This window comes from Choristoneura fumiferana, chromosome 18 (genome assembly GCF_025370935.1).
Source record: "Choristoneura fumiferana chromosome 18, NRCan_CFum_1, whole genome shotgun sequence".
Classification (NCBI taxonomy): domain Eukaryota; kingdom Metazoa; phylum Arthropoda; class Insecta; order Lepidoptera; family Tortricidae; genus Choristoneura; species Choristoneura fumiferana.
The window spans coordinates 17,545,521-17,568,265 of NC_133489.1; the positions used below are offsets into that span (position 1 = coordinate 17,545,521).

A 22,745-nucleotide genomic window follows, 5' to 3' on the forward strand; every position below is an offset into this window, starting at 1 on the left:
ATTACATGAGAATGTATTTATTACGTACGATAAGTTACTACATAAATTGGATCATAAGTATTCTTCCTTAAGTATTTTATGGCTGCAAACGAAAACTAATACATTTTAAAACGCCTCATTTAAATCACGGCTTCGTCTTTACGCACAACCTCCCAAAGTACACAATAACAATCATATTTATGAAACCATACTACAATCGTCTCCGTACAAATTGAATATGATACAATTATAATTTTGAAACCTTAGAACTAAGGGGATACAAAAATTGGTACTAATAATAATCATACATCAATAAGGGACAACACACATACCGTTACACAACACGAAATGCTTATCCGTGGGCGGGCGTCGCCGGCCCCGGGGCTCAGCAGGTGGTTTCCAGAAGCGGGTCCGCCAGCTTGACCGCCGGCTCGGGCTCCGGCGCCGACGCGATCGTCTTCTGCGACGCCGACTTGTACAGGCGGCGCGGTCGCTCGGCGCCGTCCGCCGCCGCGCGCGTTGGCAGCCGCGCCGGCGACGGCCGCGGCGAGCGCGCCTCGCACGTGCACTGCGCGCCCGCCGCGCTCAGCCCCGCCGCGCCCGCGCCGCGCCCGCGCCCGCGCCCGCGCCCGCGCCCGCGCCCAGCGACGCCGCGCCGCGCGCCAGCCGCGGCGTGCGCGGGCAGCCCGGGCTGCGCGGCCGCCAGCACTCGCAGCTCTCGTTGCCGCACGACTCGCACACCACGGGGGACCTCCTCTCCAGCTTGCCGCGCTTGTAGCCCACGTCCCGCTTCGGGTCGAGGTCGACGGAGGTGCCGGCCGTGGAGAGGTCCCCCCGCGACACGGTCCGGACCCGCTGCGCGTCGCCGCCGCTCCGGAGGGACGAGTTCTTGACCCAAGGGTCGGCGGCGCGGCTGCCGCTGTCGAAGGACACGGCGATGAGGGCGCGCGCGCGCTTCCCGGACTTGTCCAGCTCGAGCTCGCTCATCTTCTGCCACGGGTTGCCGAGCACGGTGACGGCGTGGCGGACGCGCGGGCGCGGCGAGGGCTCCGGCTCCGGCTGCGGCTGGGGCGCGTCGGGCGAGCAGCGCTCGCTGCGCGCGGCGGGCGAGGGCGAGGGCGAGGGCGAGGGCGAGGGCGAGGGCGAGGGCGGCGCGTGGCGCGCGGGGGAGGGCGAGGGCGAGGCGCGCGGCCGCTCCGAGTGCGAGCGCGCGCGCGGCAGGAGCGCGCGGCTGGCGGGCGTCACGTCGCTGAGCGAGCGCAGGTGGATGCGCCGCCGCACGCACACCGGCGAGTCCGTGTCCGTCACGTTAATACTAATATTGTGCGCGACCGGCTTGGGACTGTTCGGACGGCCGGAGCCAGAATCGCCATTATTGTCTATAGTTTTATCGGTATCCCTCCGGTGAGGGCTGGCGGAGCCATTAATGTTCGCGGAATTTTTTGCGGGGCCGGCCCGGCTGGGCCCGGCCCCCACTAGCTAGAGGAGTCTCTCGGTAGCGGAACTCGTTGTGCCGGAGCTCAGTGTCGAAGCGGGATTTTGGTCATCACCTGTAACACCGGTAAAATGTATGAACCGAGTGAGTAGCTACGATACTAGGAGCGTCAATTAGGTACTGCGTGAAAAAACTAACAGGGTGCATCATGCATGGTAAATTTTTTTAGAATACCTCCCATAAAAGTAAAGTGGGGGTGATTTTTTTTTTCTCATCCAACCTTGTAGTGTGGGGTACCATTGGATAGGTCTTTTAAAACCATTAGGGGGTCCCCCTCCCCTCTAAAATCTAAACCGGTGGGTGGAAAAATTTGAAAAATTCAGAATGGTAGTAAGTAATAATAATAATAATTCTTTATTTCCATAAAAAGGCACAAGCATATCAAAGTTATAAAGAAAACTATAACGCTTAAGTTTTCTTGAGAATTATTGGTAGTTTAAGAGTAAATACAAGCCTAAGGTATAAAATATACCTAAACTTGGAATATTCCGAACAAAATACGAAATCCTTAGAAAAATACTACTTGATTTTTTCGTCATGGCTACGTAGTCTTATTTCGGACGTGTCCGACACGCTCTTGGCCGTTTTTGTTAATTAAACTACGTCCAACTATTAATATACATATATTAGGCATTGGGATTTTCTATGTTTTGTTTCATGCCTACCTTGAATTGTCTGGCCCGAGGCCGGCAGTCTTTGTCAGTTGAGCAACTCTACAGAAACAAATCGTTTCAGTCTCTCCAAATATTGATTGAAAAGTTCAACGTCATTATGACCAGCACCCTGTCAAGAAAAAAAGCTATCATGTCACATATTATTAAAACACGGATTGAACCCAAACAACCTTCCATGAAATGACGTAAAAAAACGCAAACGCATTAATAACGTAAATATTCAACCATCACTATTCCAGACCTTCAAAAATGACACAAATAGGTAGGTACATCACACAACACATTAATTCTCATATTAGAACAGACAAATCTATGCTGTTTACATTCCTTCACAATTTTTAAGGTAGGTATCATTCATAGTTCTTTCAGGTGTTTCAATAAAAACATAGATTTAGAGATAGTGCTTCTTATCTACCTCTGCATATGCACATGATAAAATTTTGTTTGTAAAAACTCTGTTATTAAAATAAAGGCAATTACCTCGACCCACAAAGGCTCGACGGCACGAGGGCAGCGCTCGTAAATGGCCAAACCGTGGGAGAAGTCAATCACCTCATCCTCCGTTCCGTGGATGACCAGAACTGGAGAGGTCACTTTTGGAATTTTGTCAATGCTGAAACAGAATAGTTATTTCGTTACGTTATAGCTATAGAAATTATGTTAATCTTAATATATAAAACCGGCCAAGAACGTGTCGGACACGCCCAAGATAGGGTTATAACACAATTAAAACACTTACTACAGTCTTAAAATCTATTACCAGAAAGGTCTTCACGGCACTTACGTCCTTTTGTTGAGAAGCCCAGTTTTTTGGCAATAAGTCAAAAAAGGTATATCCGATCATGTTGAAACCAATTTTCGTTGAAAGTATTTATTAAGCATTACCTTTCCATATTTTTTGGACAAACGGTTTACAAGATAGAAGGGGGGGGGACACAATTTTTGCTACTTTGGGAGCGATTATTTCCGGAAATCTTCACTTAATCAAAAAAGTTTTTGAGACACCTTACTATCTTTTCAAAGGAGCTGTCGAACTATGTGCCACACGTTGAGCGAGTTAAAATATATATATTTTTTTCAATTTCTGTTACGTGTATGGAGTGCCCCCCCTATAAATATTTATCTTTGTAATTTAACCACAAAACTAAATAACGGTTTTGACAAGCCATCTGTACTCCAAATTTCATTGATATACATCTTGTAGTTTTCGAGTAAAATGCCTGTGACATACGGACGGACGCACACAGACGGACTTGACGAAACTATAAGGGTTCCGTTTTTGCCATTTTGGCTCCGGAACCCTAAAAATTAAACCCTATTTCCCTTGGTCAAGGTATCACGCGTGAACGGCTGGACCGATTTAGCTAATTCTCTTTTTGTTGTGTTTGCTATTGTGAGGAGAAGGTTCTTATAGAAGATTTAGAAAATTAAAAAAAAAAAAACTACACCAGGGGCGAAGCCGCGGGCACCAGCTATATATATATATATATTCGACTGGATGGCAAACGAGCAAGTGGGTCTCCTGATGGTAAGAGATCACCACCGCCCATAAACATCTGCAATACCCCGGTATTGCAAATGCGTATTGTTATTACACCTTTACCTTCCTAAGGAGCCTTCAATAAGACCAACTTCAGCAGCATCACTTCGGCCCTGACAAGACACAGAGTGAATCCGGTCATGGTCGAATGGATAGGTAACATGCTCAGCAAAAGAATCATCCGACTCAACTCATCTGAGACACAACATGCACTGGTAGCCAGAGGATGTCCACAAGGAGGGGTGCTGTCACCACTACTGTGGAAAATGGTAGTAAATGACCTCATAACCAGACTCAACCAACACCACTACTACACGGTCGGGTACGCTGACGATATTGCTATACTAATAAGCGGTAGAGTCAGCAGCACTGTGTGTGACGTCACGCAGCAGGCAACACGGATCGTGGAACGATGGTGCATCGAAAACGAACTAACTGTCAACCCCAAGAAGACAGAACAGGTAATGTTCACAAACAAACGACTGCTGGGCAACTATAACCCCCCCCCCCCCCAGATTATTCAACACGGAACTACAGTTCAGTTCGGAGGTAAAGTATCTAGGAGTAATACTGGATAGCAAATTGAACTGGAGTAACCATCTCAACAACAAGATCGACAAGGCCACAGTGGCTTTCTGGCAGTGCCTTAGAATGGTAGGTAAGCAATGGGGTTTATCACCCAAGGTCACTCTATGGCTATACCAGTCAGTCATCAGACCTATAATCAGCTATGGTGCAGTGGTTTCGTAGCCACAAACCAAACTAATCAACGTCGAAACAAAGCTACAACGATAACAGAGGCTGGCTTGCATGGCAACCACGGGCTGTATGAGGACTACTCCGACTGCAGCCCTGGAAGCCCTGCTTGGCCTGCCGCCGCTGCATCTGTTTATCCAACAGGAGGCGGGAGCGACGGCGGTAAGACTAAAAAGTTAAACCTATGGAAAATCGTAAGAGTTCCACACGCTAAACTGCTTGATGAACTGGTACACAGGGAACCACTCTTTGAGGCGGTCACCGACAGGATACCCAAACAGTACGTATTCGATAAAAAATACAAGATACAACTACAAAAAGACCCGGGGGAAGGACTAAGGAAGAGCTAAGGATCTTCACGGACGGGTCAAAGACATCGACTGGTACAGGCTCTGGAACACATTCAGAGGACCTCAATATCAACATATCAAAGCCACTAGGAGCCCATAATACCGTCTTCCAAGCGGAATGTATGGGAATCATAATGGCAACTGCAGCGATTGACTCCAGAAAGGTACAGGATTTTCCTATCCGTATACTGCCTGACAGCAAATCAGTCTTGCAAGCCCTGCAGAGCGACACAATGACATCAGGGCTAATCTACAAGTGCCATCGAGCTCTGACGTTGGTAAGTGAGACAAACACCATAACACTACAATGGATAAAAGGACACAGTGGATCGCGAGGTAACGACGCGGCCGACCGATTGGCTAGAGGGGGTTCGGAGATGAAGGTCTTCGGTCCCTAACCCATTCTACCTCTGCCCTTTGGATGGCTGCGCGGCAAACTGCGACACAACACCAAGGTAATGCACCAACAATATATTGGACAAACCTAGATACATGCAGGCAAACCAGAGAAGCCCTCCGACGATCAACCCCGGATTGTCCCGCAAGCTTCGCGGACTTAGGAGGGATCAACTCCGACTGCTGGTCGGTGCTCTTACTGGTCAAGCTTTGCTAAACAAGCACTTACATAATCTAGGTGTTACAGACAGCCCCCTGTGCAGAGCATGCATGGAGGCAGAAGAGAGCCACTCACATCCTTCTGGAATGCTCTGGTGTGGCGAACTACAGGGCACTACACCTCGGATCACTGGGGTCACTGCAGGAAGTCGCCGGCAACGTGAAGGGTCTGCTAGGCTTCCTCCAGGAGCTAGGCTGGCATGAGTAGTGCCTACAGCCTAATCACGCAAAATAGGCGCACTTGGACGTCGAGTTGCGGAAGTTGAGGAAGTAGTCAACTATTATATGCAATCCGTATTTCAGCCTTATGCAAGCTACATAATGAGGAAAATTGGAAGACTAGCTCCTATTCCTATAAATACCTACCATTGTTTTGAATAGAAAACAAAATACACATCATTTTTCAATCCAGCTATATCTATACAGGCTTGTGATGTAATCAAGTAGAGTAAGTAGGTGATAGCAACATACTTAATAACCCAATGACTATCTAGGGCTTCAAGCAATTACATAGTGAAAGTATACATGTTTATAATAGAGGCAGAATAGGTACATGTTCACAATCACAATTTGTAAGACATGTAGGGCATGACCATGACACAACATCATTTTTGATATTTCCATTATAAATGAGCCTAGCCAATTTAAATGCATGGTAAATGTAGAATATTTATATTTTAGCCATCCAGCAGCCAGATTTTTTTTTTAAATAGAAATTGGTCACGCCATTTCAGAGGAGTTTGGTCACAAACGCTGAGTGAGACACTAGAATTTTATATATTAGAAAGATTAGTCTGCCACTAGTAGTATTAAAGCTCTTTACAAATGTTAATTCAGAGAATGCTCCCTATAATTGCGGAGAAATCAATAATAGCAGATGGATTTCGAGCAAAAAATGGTACAATCAAACAAGTAAATATGTGTACTGAAAGGTATGTAAGGGTAGTTGAATTGCAAAAGATGTACTGGGTTTACTTGGGTTGTTCTAATATGACTAAGGCTGCCACTGTTTGCAAATAGCTTTTCTAACATAGAACTACTGTGCCAGCCAGCTCTTGTTAGGTTGGTTCATGTTTTCCAATAGATAGAAGTAATGGTCTTCATTATGAAACAACAGTAAAAAGCTTTTGAATTCTAAAAATACCTGCATAACAACAAATAGGTCTATGTTTTGCAAATAAAAAAGCACTAGCTAATTAAAGTGGGATCCAAACATTAGCACTGATAGTGTTATCTCTTAATCACTATCACACACCAGAGGATAAGGCTGGCTCCTTGGAATATTGACATTCTCCTATCTTTCATTTTAACATTGCTCCACAATTCTATATAAAATTGTTTAAGACCACCTACTGGCCTAATACAAGTCACATTAAACAAAACAAATGAGGTAGAAATGATAAATGGTAGTTTCAAGTACAATGAACCAATAATATTGATATCATGAACATGACTCAGTTGTCATTCTGTTTAGAAAATTAATGTACATATTAAATGAAGGAACTGGGTTACAGTTCCATTGTGAATGTGTAAATAGCAATTATGTTTGAATGATTTAAGTCAATGTCCTGACAGCATGAAAGGATACTGTGATTGTTTTATATCTTGTTGTTTCCTGCACGTTTAAATAATCAAATAATTAAGTTATTTGCAAATTTTAGCTATTTATAACTATGATAATGGAGTACTTTTTGATAAAAAGCTGAAAGAGTTTGTGGTTGGAACAACAAAAAAATATATATTTATTATTATGTTGGAATTTTTCTCACAACAATAATAATAGCAAAAACCATTTGTATGCATCAATTCTCACATGAATGTCAATGTTCATTTATTATTCACTCTTGAATTAGATAAAGAATTAGTCATAGCATAGTAGTAACTTCACTGGATACATACTTACTCATAGCATGATAACTTTGTTTGTTTGGGAGCTTAAGTGGGTCAGGTGGAAACTGAACAGGTGGGCCATCATAGGGAATAGGATGAGAGTAAAAAGGGAAGGTGAATGTGATTAAGAATCTCTGCACATAAGACAATACAGGGTTTAGCTATAAATTACTCAATCTGCAGCCGACTAAACAACTTCATCCATCATTCAGTGATCCATTTGGCATAAGAACTATATAGCTTTTCACTCAATATCACTCAATGACAACCTAAATAAATCTGTACCAACAGTGCTGGATCTACAAAATTTTTGCACAGATGCAAAAGTTAATTTGAGCGCAATAAATAAGACTAGGTTTTTACAACACGGAATTTGGTGCCCCCTTCGGAGTACCACCTGGGGCAAGCCAGTGCTGGCTCTTGCATGCTGGCTTGCCATATCCCCTAGATCCTCATCATCCACAGGTATACCTGCAAAATATTTAGGAGGTGGCTGGTTTAGGAAGCTGTGGGCTACTGACCTGGGGAAGGCATCGAAGAACCAAGTGCGCTTGGTGTTGGGGAAGGCGACACGCATGCCGGACATGAGCGGTGAGTGAAGCACCACGGCGCCCACCTCGTAGCGCGCCGCCAGGTCCACGGTGGGCACAGTGCCGATGCTCTGCCCGTACAGGATGATGTTCTCCGGGCTGATCCCGTAGCGCGTACGCAGCGCCGTCCACGCTGCGTCGATGTCTGCATACAGATTCTTCTCCGACGGCTTTCCGCCGCTGACGCCGTACCCGGAGTAGTCGTAACTGAATATATTACAATTTATCCTAGTGCCTAACCCTAAATAAAAACTACTCATTTGTCCCAGATCTACGGCGTTCCCATGCGAGAACAGTATCGTGAAGCGCGCGTTGGGGCTGCACCGAACAAAGAGGCAAGCGATGCGGTTGCCTCGAGACGTTCTCGAATAAAAGCCTTCGATGTTCTCCTTTTCTCGCTCCGTGTATTGCCATTCTGCTCGTTCGGTTAGAGTCAATGCGAATTTGGATCCAGTCTCGTCGGGTGTGAATGCATACGTGGGTTCTGGAGGTAGGAATGCGAGCTTAGCAGCGATTTTCCCCGGGCATGGCGGACAACAAAACAGGCAACAGAGTTCACTGAAACTTAACCCGTTCATCGTGAAAAATTATAATTATTTATATATAAAAAAATAATCAACGCTATCCATTAGAAAACCACAACTCACAAATTACTGGTCATGGCGAAAATAAGAAAATTTCACTAAAATTGACAGTTCGTCAACATTTCAGCCATGACGGGATACTGGTGTTGCCAACACAAAATTCATTTTCGCTTTCTTTTTTTTAATGTTGCCGTTTTAAGTGAAAAGAAATATTATTTTTTTTGTAAAATTATTATGAAAAGTATTTATTCGATTCTATTAAAATCTAAACTAATGTCGAAAATGTAAACAAGGTTCAATGAAATTAATACTTATATATTTTGTTCCTAAAGTAATTACAACGGACCTTGAGCTAGAATCATTCTATTCCGATGTCCGACCCCCAGTAATGCCATACTAACCAAGTTAGACAATTTATTTACGAATCGGTGAGGACAGGAAGCCGTGGTGGCCTAGTGCAAGCTTAGTGGTTTGACCACAATGTACTCTAATGGTTTGATCTATAATCGCCTCTCAAGCAGAGGTCCGTGGGTTCAAAACCTCTGAAATTTTCTAAATTCATGTGTGAAATTACATTTGAAATTTACCACGAGCTTTACGGTGAAGGAAAACATCGTGAGGAAACCTGCACAGACCTGTGAAGTAATTCAGTGGTATGTGTGATGTGAAGTTACCAATCCGCACTGGGCCCGCGAGGGAACTACGGCCCAAGCCTTCTCAGAATCAGGGCCTGTGCCCAGCAGTGGGACGTAAATGGGCTGGGATAATGATGATGATGACAGGATACAAGAACGTCCAAGCGAGATCAACTTACTAAAACAGTATTTCATCTCACACTCGTACTAGATTATGATTAATGTGTCCACGACGGGTGTGTGGCGTGGGTGGACTTACTAATACTCTTTGCGTAATCTATTATACATAATTATAATGCCACATAATTAGGGCTAAATAAAAGACAGGCGAAATATCGCTAGATAGCGTTAGTATCGTGACTTCGTGAGGTTTTTTTGACGTTACGGTCTTGCTTGCATTGCAATCAGGGCTATCGTTTTTTGCCTTCTAGATGGCGCCACTGTTGCGTGAGGTTTTTAAGTGTGGCATTCAAAGTCTGTTATTACGAGCGTGAAAACAAAGTTTAGATTAAAATCATATTTAATACACCTTAAAACCGTACCATAAAAATATCGAGCAACCACAGTGTTGCGTAGTCCCAAAATTAACTGTCTCAAAAAACAGACTTTCATTGCCTCGTAACGCATAATTTTGCCATATTGCCAAATTGCAAGCAATGAGGACTATCGCGTATGAATTCGCCGCTAGTGGCGCTAGTGTAGCGTGAGGTCAAATCTCAGTTTTTGGGTGAGCTACGCGGGTTTATTCATAATTAGAAAATTTTTGTGAATATTTTGCATTACCTGAAGTTAATTATATTGGCAATATGGCAAAATTATGCGTTACTAGGCAATGAATGTCTGTGTTTTGAGACAGTTTTATCTTTCGGAAACTTTTGTCCTCCTTTTTTTCCGAACACAACGGGACTACGCAACACTGTGGTTGTTCGATATTTTTATGGTACGGTTTTAAGGTGTATTAAATTGATTTTAATCTAAACTTTATTTTCACGCCCGTAATTACAGACTTTGAAAGCCACACGCAAAGTGGCGCCATCTAGAAAGACAAAAAACGATAGCCCTCATTGGCTAGGCTAATAACTAAATGAGCCAATTGCAAGCAAGATCGTAACATCAAAAAACAATACAATACAATACAATTACTCTTTATTGTACACTAGGAATAGTAAGCGATACAGAAAACAGGTAGGTACCTACATAGAGAAAACCTCACGATACTAAAGGCGCGGCCTCATGCAAGTCGCTCGACGCTCGTTTCCAGCGATAAATCTCCAGGGCTACTACGAAACCCGAAACTCGAAGTTGGTATCGTGCAGTCCCTCTGACACTTATACTATTTAATACGAGAGCGAGAGGGACGGTACGGTACGAACTTCGAGTTTCGTAGTAGCCCTGCTGGTCACTTGACATATAGCGATAAAGCTGAAAATGTTGAGCTACTGCTGTATGCAATCGCTCGTCGCTACAAATCTGGTCACGTGACATATAGCAATAAAGCTGAAAATATTGAGCTTCAAAATGGGAAGCAGCAATGTGTTGACACTGATAAACCCATTTTGGTACTTGTAAACAAACTACATTTCGTCAATTTCTAAACAAACACTGTCAGTTTTTTTGTCGCGAGAAATTTGAAATAGGATCAAGTGACCAGATTGGTCGCTGCAAACGAGCGACTAGCGATTACCGATTTGAGTCGGGGAAAAATTTGATTTGAGTGGGGTTACGTGACCAGATTTATCGCTGGAAACGAGCGTCGAGCAACTGCATGGGGCCGCGCCTTAACGCTATCTAGCGATATTTTGCCTGTTTGTAGCCCTCATTGGAACCGTGCAAAGTGGGTGGTGGGGAGAGTCGAAAGGATCACACAAAGCGCTCAATCACTACGGATTAATGTGTCACCGACACGACATGGCACGAATGAGGGTTTTCATAGTGGCGAAATATCGCTAGATGGCGTTAGTATCGTGAGGTCCGTTTGACGTTTGCTCGTGATTGGTTAAATAGCCAACTAACGCCATCTAGCCATATTTCGCCTCTGTGAAAACCCTCATCGCAGAATACTTAATTATTTGCCTTTTATTTGCACTTGGTTCCAAACCGGCTACAGTGAACGACTTCCTCTTTCGTCGAAATAAAAACAAGCTAATATTTCCGCTTTTATTAAAAATGCATTATAAAAGCTTACAAATAAACATTGTTTTCAAATAAAGTTACAGTTTTATTGTTTTAGTGGGTAACATTAAAGTTCAATCAAATGTTCAAAAGATCCGTAGGTAGTCACTATGTAGATATTCTGGTTGCATAAAGATTTGCATAACAACAATTCGGCTGATTTTCACAATACATATAAACAAAATGCATAACTAATCTGCATACCTGTTTAACCAGTGTAAAAATGAAATGCATATCAACACAATGCATATGTTCAGAGAATATAAAGACCAGTTGACATAATATGTAATTGCCACACAAACAACCAAAAGTAAATAATTACAAATAAAATCGACGGTGCTCCGCCTCGCGGAGTTCCAATTCCATGTAGTCAAAACCATTCGTGCCTTTATGATTTACTAGCTTAGTCTTACCTATTTTTTAAGTCATCCACTGGATCGAATTATGTAAAATGATTTTACGCCCCCTGATCATTTTTTACAATACAATACAATGACTTTTTATTGTACACCATAAATAATATTATTAGTTTACAAATTTATAAACAAATGTTATGTCTGGTTATGTCATTTAAACGTTATGCATTTTAACTGTTATGCACTTTGTTTGTCAGCTAAACATTTATTAAGTAACATAATTTACGTTGTCAGCCGGAACGTTGATCAATAGACAAGTTTTTATACTGATTGGACGACACCCTAACATTCTTATAAATTTTATTTTCATTAATAGATAATAATTATAATAGAATAACAATAACACTGGGTCTAACATGCTAGGCTTTGTTGTAGTCATAAAGCATCTATTTTTCTCTAATGCGCATATGCGAAAGCGATGTATGATTTATGTCTTCAAGAAATACTAGTGTAAGCCGCAGTAAGCTCCACTCGCAGTATAACCATATCTCAGTGAGCTATCTTCGTTCTCATGAAAGAAGTCACTGAGTCATTGTGAAAAGGTTGTACTACACGTCGAGGTTGGAGTGGTTTAGCTATGTATGCTAGAAGCCACAGAAGTCTTTATTAAATAGAGATCAGGCAATGAGCATAAAATAGGATTTGTTTGATTTAATATACTCTTATTTCAACGCACGGTAAGTCCCAACATGTTTGAGAACACAATAAAAACTACAACACACTTTTTTCATTTTACCACAATCTGAACATAAGTAGGTACCACATAATCAGGTAATGTTAACTCAGTCCACAAGAGTCTATGGCCTCAGAGTGTAACAAGCCCCGATTTATCCGACCGATGACATTATATTCTGATAATTTTCTTACATGTTTCATTATTAGATGATCCAGGGCATAGAATCAAAGTGCTTTAAATATTTTAATTATAAAATAATAAAATAAATAATCAACTTGCTTAGTAAAATCACATCACTATATTATATTAATTTTGACTAAAATACGGCCGGACTGATTACTTAGCTACCTATTACTGTTTCTGTGGAAACAACGTATACGTATACGTATTTTACAACGAATAGAACTTTCTCAACACATAAAAGGTACATTCCATTACGCACAATAAATTATTGGATCTACCGTATTTTGTATAAAATAGAACGTTAAACACTTAAAACGTATAAATTCAAATGGTATAAAGTCACTTGCTATAATTATTCAATTGTTCTGAAGATCATTTTCTATACCATTGAAAAGCTTTAAAATAAAAATTCTTATCTTCAATTTGCACAAGATATAAAATGTATAAAATTATAGTATATATTTATATTGTGCATTTTCTATAACAAATGGAACAAATATTCAAATAACCAATTGTTTGATCGATTATTTCAAAAATATAACCTAGCCTATTTTTGTAACTACTATTTCTGAATTTAGAAAAAGTGATTTATTCACCACTGATTTTATACCAAATAAATGTAATAATTACTCAAGTGAAAATATAGATTATGTGTTATAATGCAAAAGCTAGGGAATTTACACACGCACGAATACGTGAACTAATAAGATATTGAAAGACGATATTTTTAAACGATTTTGAATATTTGATAACACTTTTTTTTGTGCAAACATTTGTACAATGTTTGAGTGTTTGCGCGAATGTGAGTGCCCCGTTACATATTTGTAACAGATATTTTATTATGTGTCAAATGTGTAGCCAAACCATTTTTAGGGTTCCGGAGCCGAAATGGCAAAAACGGAACCCTTATAGTTTCGCCATGTCGGTCTGTCTGTCTGTCCATCCGCGGCTTTGCTCAGGGACTATCAATGCTAGAAAGCTGTAATTTTGCACGAATATATATGTAAACTATGCCGACAAAATGGTACAATAAAAAAATCATTTTTCGTCGAGTCGTAAAGTGGGGGTGATTTTTATTTCTCATTTTTTCTCATATCGTTGGATAGGTCTTTTAAAACCATTAGGGGTTTGCTAAGACGATTTTCCGATTCAGTGATATGTTTGCGAAATATTCAACTTTAAAGTGCAAATTTTAATGATGACGTGCTCATGATCCATGTCTATACCGCTACACCACCACTGGACCAGTCCAGTGTTGTCCAGTGGTGGTGTATCGGTATAGCACGTGGCATGGAATGCCGAGGATCTGGGTTCGATTCCCAGCGCTGGTCTATTTTTCTGGTTTTTCTGTGCATCACTACTGTGTACTTCACTTTGTATTTTCAGTATAATCTTGCTATATCCTTTGTCGTCATACACCCCGAGTTCTACTGTAACACTCGGGGAAGAACGTTTAGTGGTTTACTTATGCCATTATACTCGTACTAGTACTAGACTAACTAGACGCTGCCTGATAGCAAAATATTGATAGTTAAATTCTATCAATCCTCTTACGCGCCTAACGTGTGGGAGGGGGATAGAATTTTGCACGTGGCGTTTAGCTTTGGCTGCTGTGCATCTTTGTGTCGATTAATCCAAAATTCAAACAATCTGCGCTGACAAAATAAATAGTAACAACAAACGTCACCATGTCCATAGGGTTAAAACTAAAATTCAATAATATTACATTTCATATAAATGCCCTTATCAACAAAAATTAATGCAACATTGTATTAGTCATTCATAAAATAGTTAACATTGGTATTGAATTGATTCATATAAATTTTATTATATAATTTGTGATCTGTTTGGCAAAACAGCAAATGATCCATTAGAACAAGGTATTGCGCTCAACATACCGCGTCGGGATACTGTTCGTTGGGCACCCAAAACTCCAACGCTGAATCACATGTCCCGATACATAGAACGCCGTTTAGATACCGCAACTGAAAAATAATTGAAATTCGTTTAAAATCTTCTATATTAATAATTTCGTCAAGGGGTACGGTAGACTCGAATGAAATGCACATCAAATTGAAGAGCGTAAAAAATTAGTCAATCCGAGTCGTTAACTTGTAGGCGGAAAATTCGGATTATCGAGTATTTTCAATATAAACTTGAAAAAATTACTAAGTATATAATGGCGTTGCGAAGTAAACATGTCAAAGTCATCACATCAAAGTGGCGTTAGTGTCACGTCATCACGTGTCACAGGTGTCACAGGTTCGTATTTCGTTCTCCATTGTGACCTCTTAAGGGCCCCACACACGGTACGATTCGTCGATTTTAATCAGATCGATCGTACAGACGAATCGTACCGTATATGGGGCCCTTTAGGTCTAATTTCTTTGATTATGAGACAGAGACATCATAGTTATTTGGGCAAATAAGATTTAGGAGAAATATCTACTAGAGAAATACCGATACGTAGGTTAGCTGTGAAAGTACGTTTGTGATAATATTAAGGCTGGGAATATACGTCAGATTTTTCGATAAGTAGGTACGACAGTCTTTACACTGGCAATTTTTTTTTTTCAAACATGTTATTATGAGTTTTACCCGACATTTTACCCGAGCGAAGCCGGGTTTTCATCTAGTATTACTAAAATCTTAATCAGTCATTTATTTGCTCAGACATGGTACAAAAAAGATGGTTTACAATGTACAATTTATAGTGCTACATTCAACATGATACTACTGAGAGACTCACTCATATTTAATGAAGTAGCCCGGTAAGCCCGGATAACTCATGTCTTAAATCGAGTTTAGCTCCGACATGTTTCGGGCTAATTCATAGCCCTTCATTAGGACAGAGGACACGTGCTGCAAAACGCGCACTACTACTACTAGTGAGCGCCGTGTCGCGTGCGTGCTCCTAGATGAAAGGCTACGTATTAGCCCGAAATATGTCGAGCTAAACTCGATTTTACCCTTAAAGAGGTAGAGACGATTTACCAACCACATGCATTGCTTTGGAAATTTAACCTTATTGCTTTTATAATACGTCACACACAATATCAATTTTGTAATTGTTGAAAATACGACTGGCTTTAAAAATATACCTTATCAGGTATGCATTCGATAGCTGCTTTTGATTATGTGGTAGTATGCTCCAGAAAATGGGGCCTTATTAAGGGCTAAGACTTGAGTTATCCGGGTTTACTTCATTAAATATAGTGCTACATGTTTTGTCGCAAAGATTTGCAACATGGTTTAATTTAAAGTTGTGTTGTAAACTTTATAATAAGTAGTTTATTTGTTGTAACAATTAACGAAGTGAATAAAATACCTGTGTTACGTCAAATGTTGTCGAATTCACCGAGGCATATTTTTGTGGTGGGTAACTATTGTACATAAACTTGATTTCACCTCTGTCCGAACATAAGACTAAACTTCCATTGTTTTGCAAACAGCCAGTTATTTTGCAGGGAGGGTCATTAAAGGGTTCAGACCACATCCTGTGCGTCTTAAGGTATTTATGTTCTTCTGGATGGATTAGGTGAAGTGCCCCTTTGGAGTCTCCAATGTACAAGGCTGCTTGGCTCCAACTGACGCAGACAGGGAATGCTTTCTCAGTTGGCATTTTCACATCAGTCACTAAAGTTTTTCCGGCCACTCTGTCCCACACAGCTAGCGTTTTGTCTTCACTCACAGATGCAACCTTATTATTGTATGAGTCGAGGGCCAGCACAGGTCCCCTATGTGCTTGGTACGAACTAATAGGGGCTGGTCCAGTACGGAGATCAAATGAGAGTATCTTTTTAGAATACAATCCTGCCATGACTAAATTGTCGCAAGATACCACGGAGAGAGCAGATATTCGACACCTGTAAATTAATGATACATATGTTAATAGTAAAGAGGAAGAAAGAAGAGAGGTACTAATTTATTCCGCCCGATTCGACAAAAGCGAACTTTCCCAACCTTTTTCAAGGACAAATCCCCCAGCTCCTCCTTAAAGAGATCCAAGGCTTCTGACATAACCTTGAGTGACATAAATCTTATATCTTTAAACGGGAAATTCTTGAACATTTATAGTCGGAAATCTTGAAAAGTCTCATAACGATTTTGACTAAAATTGTTTTTTTTTTTTACATGTTGACGGTGAGGCACCTATACCGTCCAACTGATAAATCTTGAGTATGCAACTTAAGAAGTTTGGCTAGGGGGTGCTAAGGACCTTAATTGCATGTGCGGGGATTGGAACGCAAGAAACACCTGGGGATCAAGGCTTACAACCACGAGAGGACGGGACCTTAAAAAAGCCATGGACACTCTGGGCCTTAACAGCTTCGCTACGGGCACCTCTACCAGTTGGCCGTCAGATGCAAATAAAGTTCCAGACCTGTTGGAATTTTTTGTTTGACGACCAGATGGCCTAGTGGTTAGAGAACCTGACTACGAAGCTTGAGGTCCCGGGTTCGATTCCCGTGTCGGGGCAGATATTTGTATGAAAAATACGAATGTTTGTTCTCGGGTCTTGGGTGTTTATGTATTTAAGTATGTATCTATCTATATAATTATATTTATCCGTTGCTTAGTACCCATAACACAAGCTTTGCTAAGCTTACTTTGGGACTAGGTCAATTGGTGTGAATTGTCCCGTGATATTTATTTATTTTAACCGACCTCTATTGTTATATTGAGGGAAGCCTTGATGGTAGCAGTGATCATACACCGGTTATATTAACACTTAGTACGAAAGCCATAGTAAAGAAAGAACCCCCTCGCCTAACAAACGACAAAACGGATTGGGAAAGCTTTAGTGAACACATTGACACCAAAATAAATCTTAAACTACCACTCAAATCACCAGAAGACATCGACGAAGCAACACCTCATTTGACTAATATTATACAGACTGCATCTTGGCTTGCAACACCATGCTATAAGAAGAGGGACGTAAGAAATGTACCAAACACAAAGACGGACCGTAAGATGGTCCTGGAAAAACATTGACTGAGCAGGGTCTGGCACACTACGCGTAATACCATCGATAAGCGGGCCTTGAACAAAGCAGCAACTGAGCTTAAAAAAAATCTAAAAGAAATGTAGAACGAAAATATCCAATCTAAGATCAAGATGCTATCAGCTTCAAGTAATGGAGAACATACCTTGTGGAATATGGTAAAAAAAACAATGAAGCCCCAACCTGCATATCCCCCAATCAAACTACTCGTAGCTGGAGGGGAATGGGCAAGAACAGAAGAAGAAAAAGCTGTGGCATGCGCGGGATACCTCAGTAAAGTTTTCACGCCTAATATGTCGGACAGTGACGAAGAAAATTCGGATATTAACGAGTACCTAAGTACTGAATGCGAGTCTAGTCCCTCAATCAGGCTAATTACCCCCAAGGAAGTTGCAAGGGGCTTCAAACAGCTCAAAACGCAGAAAGCGTCTGGATACGATCTAATTACACCATATATATCGAAGAAATTGCCCCGCAAAGGAGTAATCTTTTTGACAATGTTATTTAACAGTATTTTGAGAGTTGGATATTTTCCGTCCCAGTGGAAAGTAACTCACATCATAATGGTTCTAAAGCCAGGCGAACCCCCTACAGAGATATCCTCTTACCGTCCGATAAGCCTGCTGCCCGTAATATCGAAGCTGTTCGAGAGATTGCTTATGGAAAGACTAAGACCCATTATGGATGAAAAAGTTCTAATCCCAAACCACAAATTTGGCTTCAGAAGAAATCACTCAACTGTTGAACTGATTCACAGAATTGCAAAAGAAATCCGCAATGCTATGGAACAGAGACAATACTGCTCAGCTGCATTCCATGATATCCAACAGGCTTTCGACAAAGTGTGGCATAAAGGGTTTCTCTTTAAAATCAAAAGGCTACTTCCAGGCGCCTTCTTTCGGATTCTTGCTTCCTATTTAAAGGACAGACTGTTCTATGTGCAGTATGGTGAGCATAGCTCTCAAATTCACGAGATACGCGCCGGAGTTCCTCAGGGATCTGTTTTGGGTCCAGTTTTATACACCATATACACGTCTGATCTACCTGTGAGCAGCAATGTATTGGTAGCGACGTATGCAGATGATACTGCTATTCTAAGTTGCGATATGAACCATGAGCAGGCCTCTGAAAAGCTTCAAACTCAATTGTCTATGACAGATGAGTGGTTAAAGAAATGGAAAATCAAAGCTAGTGCTCAAAAGTCTAACCATATTACCTTCACGCTTAATAGACAAACATGTCCTGAAGTAAAACTAGGAAATGCCACCTTACCACAAGTTGAATGTGTCAAATATCTCGGAGCACATCTGGATCGAAGATTAACATGGAAATATCATCACATCAAGGCTAAACGAGATTCCTTGAATATGAAAATGAGAGCAATGAGCTGGTTGCTTGGGAGGAAATCGAGATTGTCTCTGGAAAACAAGATTATTATTTATAATACTATCCTAAAACCCATCTGGACATAGGCTCTGGAACTATGGGGAACAGCTAGCAAATCTAATATCGAGATTTTACAACGGTTTCAAAATAATTCCCTCAAAACTATATGCTGTGCACCTTGGTTCACCAAAAACGAGGATGTGCACAAATATCTCAAAATGCCAACAATAAAATGAAGAATTATCTTCTCGTATCAAATCATATAAAAAAAAACTCACAACACACATAAATGAGCTTGCACAAGCATTGGCCTTGGGTGACACTAACGAATGCCGTCGAGACGCAAAATATTGGACGCAGCCACGGATTGAACTCCAGAACCCCCTCAACTGTGAAACATAGTTAATGAGGAAGAGAGCAGTCAATGGACTTCTCATTCCAAACGCCATACTACACGCAACAGATTTGCTTATGGTTTAATTTACCGATTGCAGATGTTACTAAAACAAAAAAAAAGTACTCTTAAAAATTTTAAGACTTACAATCATTTTCCATATTTTAATATAGTAGAACATTTTTTGTTCCATAATCAACAGTTTCCGCAGCACACGCGATGAAAAACATTTTATGGCATTTTATTGAAGTTTTAGTCTGGACCCCTAATTATTTCTAGTAATAAATAATTATAGCCTATACTATATTATTATGTTTAAGTGATAACGTAGCATTCTAATGGTGAAAGAATTTTCGAAATCGGTCCAATAGTTTTTGAGTTTATTTGTTGCAAACATACAAAAATACAAATCTTTCCTCTTTATAATATTAGTGTAGATTAAAACACTTAAGTTACTGACTTTTGATTATTTTAATTTCTTGATTATCTTTTAAATAGTAAGAGTTAGGCCACTAGTGTCTTGGTTGGAGAATTAACTTCATTTGTTCTATTGAAAATTGAATGTTTCCTTAAAGTTAACAAAAATAAAAAATTACACAGGATACAGGTAGGTATTCAAATAATCTAATCTTAATACTTTTATATTGACTTTTACAATGAACTTACTGAAAAGTTTCAATACACGTAAATCCAGTTTGTAAATCCCATGCCTTGACTGTGTTATCCCAGGATGCAGAGTAGATTATTGAAGCATTGTCCACTCGGTCTGCAGTCAGATCCCATACCCACCCAGCATGAGCATCAGACCTAATATGGTTGGGCTTGATATCGGTATATACTGTCTGATTGTTTGTACCATTTGGCTTGATGTCCAATACATTCCACAGTGCCATACCACGGTCTCTGCCACCAGAAATACAGAATTCACCACCCTGAAAAACAAAAAATGAAAAAATTATGACATTGAACCGTGTGGCTGGACAAGTAAATGGATAAACATACTTTATATTACACTCAAGCCTCAGGTATATACCTAAGACTCAAGAATAAACCACTTTTTTATATAAATATCTGCCCCAACCAGAATTAAACTGGGACCTCAAGCTTGTAGGCAATAACATGTAGTTCAAATTAATCAAAATGTTGCCAATTGCCAATGCACTTTACAATGCCTTCACTAAATATAATTTTTAATACATTTATTAGGCGTTATCTTTGTTATAATTTAATTATAGCCAGCAGTTGTAATTGAAATTCATATATTTTTTATATCTTACTTAGCTATTGCCTGCAACTTCATTAGTAAAGTTTTTTTTTATTGCTATCCTGCAGGAACTATGCATTTTTTTTGGATAAAAGTCAAAGTCAAAGTCAATCACATTTTAGATGGAATTTCTCCTGGACTATAAGCAAAAAATTAACAAAAAAACCGGCCAAGAGCGCGTCGTACATGCCCAAGATAGGGTGCCGTAGCCATTACGAAAAAATAAAATAATATTTTTTTAAGGATTTTGTATTGTGTGTGTACTGAATCTTCCAAGTTTAGGTATATTTTATACCTTAGGCTGCTATTTACTCTTAAACTACTAATAATTCTCAAGCAATCTTCGCCGCTACAATTTTCCTTGTAAATTTGATATATTTACTACCATTCGGAATTTTTTCTAATTTTTCCACCCAACAGTTTAAATTTTTGGACACTCAATTTCAATAAAAATTGGCATTTAAAGTTGAATATTTCGCAAACAGATTACTGAATAGAAAAATTGTGATCGCAACTCCAATGCTCGCAATGGTTTTAAAAGACCTATCCAACCATACCCCACAATATAGGGTTAGTTGAGAAAAAAAAACACCCCAATTTACGTTAAAATAGGCCACTGTTTTCTTAGCTCTATCTACACCATGTTTTTCTTGACTTCCGTTAAGTACCGCTGATGAATAAGTTTATTGATAGAAACTACATGGTGATAATCTTTTTGCTAAATTGATAAAAAAATAACAAAGAAACTCAAAATGCAATATAATATAAATTCAATCAAGTCAAATTATAAAATTCACAACTTTTTTTAAAACTTTTTTTGCTAAATAATCATATTATGGATTTAAAAAAAAGTCATAAATTAAGAACCTTTACACTATTGCACATAATTAATTAATCTTAATTCTTAATTATCTTTAACTTCTTAAATAACAAATAAATGGTCACATGGAATACCAAACTTACATTAACCAGCAACACTGTGTCCACTGATGCATAATGGACATCCTTCACAACAATATGCTTCATAGTTTCATCTACATTGTCCCATTTTCTCTTCTCCTTAGCCACTTCTAGTGACAAGTCTACCCAATCTATATCAATGTCATTGTATACTTTTAAATTTGGTAAAGGAGGATAGCACCCACCATCCAATTTACTACAAAGCCAACATTTCCACATGTGAACATCAGCTAGTATTGATTCAAACCTTGTGCAAACCTTTGCCACAGTTTGTATCAAAAAATCTGCATCAAGAAATGAACAAATTCTTAAAAATACCTGTAAAAGAAAAATATTTTTAGATACAGGATCACTTCAACATATTGTATTTACCAAGTAACTTAATAAACTGCATGCAATAAAGTATAACACTCAGTTTATTTTGTATCTAAGTGTATTAGTTACCTCAACAGGCAAACTCTCTAATTCGGGTTTTGCGGGTTCATAAGCAATATTGAACTCTGTACATGGGCTGAGGCACTCATTTTCAATATCTGTTAAATGTTCCTTCAAGCATTCCAGTGTATCACACATCTTCAATTTGAACTTATCACCACCTAAAACATAAGATCTTACAGTTTTTACTCACTCGTTTAAAAATAATAGCCAGAATGACTGGCGTTTCACTTTCTAGGTGAATGTCTTTTTATGGAGGTGGTTGGTTCAAGCAGTATTCAAGGATTTTAATTAACATATATTACGTCTTTGTTACCTGCGCTTATTTTGCAATATTAGTCTAATAAATTGTCCAGAGAACAAAACAATTGCATGTTCATTACGGTTAATAATTATGTGATATTTATTTAGCAAATTTTTTCTTCTCACAGCTGTTTTATTTAGGTTTTTTATAGAGATTTTGTCAACACAAAGATGTATATGTTTGGAGAAAGTACTTACGACAATATAGAAAACAGTGTTAAATCAGTGTTATGTTGAGCAGTACCGATTTATTTAGTAAATAAACAAAATGGATTGAAATAAAATTTTACGTCAGATTCGTCAGAAAATAACTGTCACTGTCATGTCATTCGCAACCACAGACGTAATTTTTTTTTCGGTCTGGAGGAATTAAATATATTTGAGCGGTTTTTATTAATCCTTTAACAGTTCGGAAACGGAAGTCTCTTTGTGACTGACAT

General features: G+C 39.8%; 2 protein-coding genes across 3 annotated transcripts; both read right to left on the reverse strand.

Moving 5' to 3' along the window:
* Positions 1–1,391: 1,391 nt before the first annotated feature.
* Positions 1,392–8,626, reverse strand: LOC141438275 (alpha/beta hydrolase domain-containing protein 17B). 2 transcript variants are annotated; one of them, XM_074102079.1, is made up of 5 exons: positions 8,537–8,626; positions 7,821–8,453; positions 2,629–2,761; positions 2,140–2,257; positions 1,392–1,529 (listed from the first exon to the last, which is right to left on the reverse strand). In XM_074102079.1, exons 1-4 carry the CDS (start codon positions 8,548–8,550, stop codon positions 2,174–2,176), a joined length of 864 nt encoding a protein of 287 aa, XP_073958180.1. In that variant the 5' UTR covers positions 8,551–8,626; the 3' UTR covers positions 1,392–1,529; positions 2,140–2,173. The 2 variants fall into 2 exon arrangements, with proteins under 2 accessions (XP_073958180.1, XP_073958179.1); XM_074102078.1 differs by having other exon boundaries at positions 7,821–8,626.
* A 2,625-nt stretch (positions 8,627–11,251) lies between these two features.
* Positions 11,252–22,610, reverse strand: LOC141437730 (F-box/WD repeat-containing protein 9-like). Its single transcript, XM_074101220.1, has 6 exons — positions 22,504–22,610; positions 22,012–22,163; positions 21,571–21,885; positions 20,010–20,275; positions 15,884–16,421; positions 11,252–14,540 (listed from the first exon to the last, which is right to left on the reverse strand). Exons 2-6 carry the CDS (start codon positions 22,138–22,140, stop codon positions 14,445–14,447), a joined length of 1,344 nt encoding a protein of 447 aa, XP_073957321.1. The 5' UTR covers positions 22,141–22,163; positions 22,504–22,610; the 3' UTR covers positions 11,252–14,444.
* Between the last annotated feature and the right edge of the window lie 135 nt (positions 22,611–22,745).

Coding starts and splice junctions, on each gene's coding strand:
- LOC141438275 (XM_074102079.1), bottom strand. Junction 2,762..7,820: donor TTCTTCGATGCCTTCCCCAG/GTCAGTAGCCCA, acceptor ATTCTGTTTCAG/CATTGACAAAATTCCAAAAG. Junction 2,258..2,628: donor TCGAGCCTTTGTGGGTCGAG/GTAATTGCCTTT, acceptor TTTTCTTGACAG/GGTGCTGGTCATAATGACGT.
- LOC141437730 (XM_074101220.1), bottom strand. CDS start 22,140: ATGTGTGATACACTGGAATGCTTGAAGGAACATTTAACAGATATTGAA. Junction 21,886..22,011: donor TAGAGAGTTTGCCTGTTGAG/GTAACTAATACA, acceptor TTTCTTTTACAG/GTATTTTTAAGAATTTGTTC. Junction 16,422..20,009: donor ACGTGTATTGAAACTTTTCA/GTAAGTTCATTG, acceptor ATTAATTTACAG/GTGTCGAATATCTGCTCTCT.